At 37.7% G+C, this 1,781-nt stretch overlaps 1 protein-coding gene across 2 annotated transcripts; it reads right to left on the bottom strand.

Moving 5' to 3' along the window:
- Positions 1-848: 848 nt before the first annotated feature.
- LOC138379047 (chromobox protein homolog 3-like) lies at positions 849-1,486 on the bottom strand. Of its 2 annotated transcripts, XM_069464319.1 has the most exons (2): positions 1,254-1,486; positions 982-1,180 (listed from the first exon to the last, which is right to left on the bottom strand). In XM_069464319.1, the coding sequence occupies exons 1-2, from the start codon at positions 1,417-1,419 to the stop codon at positions 1,041-1,043; spliced, it is 306 nt and encodes a 101-aa protein (XP_069320420.1). In that variant the 5' UTR covers positions 1,420-1,486; the 3' UTR covers positions 982-1,040. The 2 variants fall into 2 exon arrangements, with proteins under 2 accessions (XP_069320415.1, XP_069320420.1); XM_069464314.1 differs by having other exon boundaries at positions 849-1,486.
- Positions 1,487-1,781: the final 295 nt, after the last annotated feature.

Below are 1,781 nucleotides of genomic sequence, written 5' to 3'. Positions count from 1 at the left end.
AACCAATGTTGGAAGATACTGTCAGGGATGGCAGCATAAGTAAACTGAAGGCCTATAGTTGACTGCAAGCTCAGCATGAGCCTAGAATATTTATGTTCTTAGTTTGTGCTAACAGAGGTGGAGTACTCAGCATAAGGGTGATTATTCTTCCTCATTGGGGTGGGAACATGTCCCATTTTGGGTCCCCATACATTAATAGAGGGGTTGACAATGGGTGTGTATGCACAAAGGGAAACAACCAAAATAATTGCAACCAAAATGAAGGACCCTGAACTAAGTCATAGCAATGGCTTATGGAACTACAACTGTTGATAGAGACCAAAAGACTCAGAAAGTATGGCATAGCTGTCCTCAGATATCTGAAGGCTTCTCATGCAGAAAAGGTGTTGAACTTACACTGTCAGAGGAGCACAGCAAAAGCTTTCTCAGTTTGTAATCCAGAGACTGATGGAGGAAAGTCATCCTCTGTGAGCTTGATTGTCCTTTCCTGGTAGATTCAAAGCTCCATGAATGCTGACACTGACATCTGTCTTCTTCACTCTCTAATTTCAGTGTTTTGCTCATAGAAGACAATCAATGAAATCTTGATGAAGGGATGAATCAACAAATTACTCCATGTGGCTCCAAAGGACGGAACTAAGACTCAAAGGCAAAAATGTACAGTTGGATGACAAATGAAGGCAATTAATTTGGCTATTAATTGGGATTATTGATGTAAGTAAAGATATATGATTTACATTTTTTTTCAAAACAAATGTATCAAACTTGATTTATTAGATATAGTTATTTCTTCACACTTGTAAATCAAAAACCAAGATCCAGATTGTGTATACATATATAAATATATATAAAAAGCAATGCAAACAATTATTGAGCTTCATCTTCTGGACAAGAATGCCAAGTTAGTCTCTCTTCATAAAAAGCAATTACAATTTGAGGACACTTCATATTTGCTTCTTTTGCCAGCACCAAATGTGCCTCATCTGAATCTTTCCATTTCATAAGAAACATTAATTCTCCACTGCTATCTGTGGCACCAATTATTCTTTCAGGATCAAGACCTCTGGCAAAGCCTCTTGGTTTGTCAGCACCATCTCTTTTTTTCTTTGATTTGCTATCATCAGATTCACTGTCAGATAAAGATTTTCTTTTTGTACCATCTTTTTCTTTACCAGCTTTTTGAGAATTAAGAAATGCTTCAATTAACTCTGGACAATCCAAATTTTCTTCAGGTTCCCAAGTATTGTCACCATCTGTAAATCCCTTCCACTTCAGGAAATACTCCACTTTCCCATTTACTACACATCGATCCAATACTTTTTCCACCACAAATTCTTCAGACTCTGCCTCTTCAACCTTTTTACTCTTCCCATTCTGTTTCTTTCCCATTTTTTGCAATGTAGTTTTATCGGAGGCCATTTTTTATTGCAGACTTGAAGAGCTATTATTCACCGCCTCTGAGCTGCTCCGGGTCGCGGGTCTACGGCGTCTCTCTGATTTACATTTTTAATTTTAACCATCATTTACCTGTTTGGCCAGAAACTTTTATTATCTTTAAACTTTTTCTTCCAGAAGGAATGTTAACTAAAGTGGTATATAGTACTTAATGGCCCTTGGATGGCATTTCGGTTCCATGATAACTGTAGGGCACACCATACACAGGTTCTTCTTGAGAATGGGAGGAACACAGGGAGGGGATAGATCAGATATTATTTGATTTTAGCTGCAATTCAGACATGTTAAGTTGTGGTCGCCAGAGTATCTAGGTTATTTAGGGAAAA

This window comes from Eulemur rufifrons, chromosome 2 (genome assembly GCF_041146395.1).
Source record: "Eulemur rufifrons isolate Redbay chromosome 2, OSU_ERuf_1, whole genome shotgun sequence".
Classification (NCBI taxonomy): Eukaryota; Metazoa; Chordata; class Mammalia; order Primates; family Lemuridae; genus Eulemur; species Eulemur rufifrons.
Note: the sequence above shows the minus strand (reverse complement) of the source record. Positions and strands in the feature narration are given on the sequence as shown.